The 1,556-nt window shown below is 47.6% G+C and overlaps 1 protein-coding gene across 1 annotated transcript in view; it reads right to left on the reverse strand.

Annotated features, from left to right (window-relative positions):
• The window catches only part of LOC107104114 (kunitz-type protease inhibitor 1-like), a 17,154-nt gene that overhangs the window by 9,745 nt on the left and 5,853 nt on the right, over window positions 1–1,556 (reverse strand). Inside the window, exon 4 of the mRNA XM_015404031.1 lies at window positions 229–291. Coding sequence (XP_015259517.1) covers window positions 229–291 — 63 coding nt within the window. The remainder of the gene's footprint in view (window positions 1–228; window positions 292–1,556) is intronic.

A 1,556-nucleotide genomic window follows, 5' to 3' on the forward strand; every position in this document is an offset into this window, starting at 1 on the left:
CAGCCAAACAGGAACAGACCAGATGAAGCTACTCTGAGGAAACTTCCTGCACTCGGCTTCCAACCACAGCGGTCTGATGTCTCTGTAACCGTAGCAACAGATTTACAGCCAGACCGGTCCATGACACAGAGCTGGGAGCGATCAGAACTGTTTGGTCTCTGATCCACTAACAGAAGGAATGTTTTACTGCTGCTGTGGGAGTGGGTCGGTACTGGAACTAGTCGGTACTGGAACCAGTCGGTACTGGAACTAGTCGGTACTGGAACCAGTCGGTACTGGAACTAGTCGGTACTGGAACCAGTCGGTACTGGGATCAGAAAGGAAAAGGCTGGATTGGGACGCCCCTTCATCATCAACTCTCTGCTCTCCTGAACTCACATGAAACTCGACTGAAGACATTAAGAAAGTTCTGGTGGAGCCGGTTTCTGCTCAGCTGGGAGTGGTGCTGGATAACCAGTCCAACCAGTACAAGCGCAGGCCTGGATCACAGCCATTAAAACAGATCCATCACCTCACAGCCAACGGTTGCAGCAGAAACTGTCAGCAGTTAATCTGGGATTAGAGTCTCCAGCCAACGTCAGACCATCAATAATCTGTCTTTTTTTTTATAACAGCCCACCCAGAAAAAATACAGGAAGTGACATAATCTCAACCCCCTGATGGTCGGCTGGCAGGCGGCTCCTCCTGTTCGCCCATCATTCAGTTCAGCCAATGAACTGATGGGAGGAACCAAGCTGCTTATGGATCATCTGCCACTAAGACCAGGAAACGACCAACAGACCTGCTTAAAGCAGCGATCCTCTCCCGCTACCTTTACCTTCTCCACCCGGATCGGTTGGGGCGCCATCGGAAGGCCGAGCTGCTCAGTCTGACATCTACTGCCTCCCAGACGCCGGCGGCCAAATGCATGATGGGCGGCAGAACATGGTGGAAGAGTGGCTCTGATTGGCTGGTGTTCACAGTGGTTCTGGTTCTACTGGAGGTCCGTTTCCACGCAGTTAAACGCTTCCAGTCAGCGACCGGATACGATGTGTTCAATGACATCCGTTTAAATTTAGATTGTGGAGGTAGCGCGGTGGCGGCATTATTGGACCTCAGAGCCGCTGCTATCCCGGAAAGTGGGCGGAGTTTATGGCTCTCATGTAGGCGGGGCTAAAGTCTGCTGGATGGAGCTGTCTGCTGCAGAACCAGATGTTTGCAACTGGTTGATGAAAAATCCATCAGAATACAAAAATTAAAAAATAAAATAAAACGTTCCTTCGCAGTCCTGCGTTCTGGAACGACGGAGAGTCGCACTTCGTTCTGTTTAACCAACTAGTTAATAATAACTAGTTAAACACCCATAATGAGGCACAGCCTGACAGTGCAGATCTATTTCATTACTGCAGATCTATTCTATTATTGCAGATCTATTTTACTGCAGATCTATTTTATTATTGCAGATCTATTTTATCATTGCATATCTATTTGATCATTGCAGATCTATTTCATTACTGCAGATCTATTTCATTACTGCAGATCTATTTTATTATTGCAGATCTATTTTATCATTGCAT

The sequence above is a fragment of the Cyprinodon variegatus genome, unplaced genomic scaffold, assembly GCF_000732505.1.
Source record: "Cyprinodon variegatus isolate N-32 unplaced genomic scaffold, C_variegatus-1.0 Scaffold1619, whole genome shotgun sequence".
Classification (NCBI taxonomy): domain Eukaryota; kingdom Metazoa; phylum Chordata; class Actinopteri; order Cyprinodontiformes; family Cyprinodontidae; genus Cyprinodon; species Cyprinodon variegatus.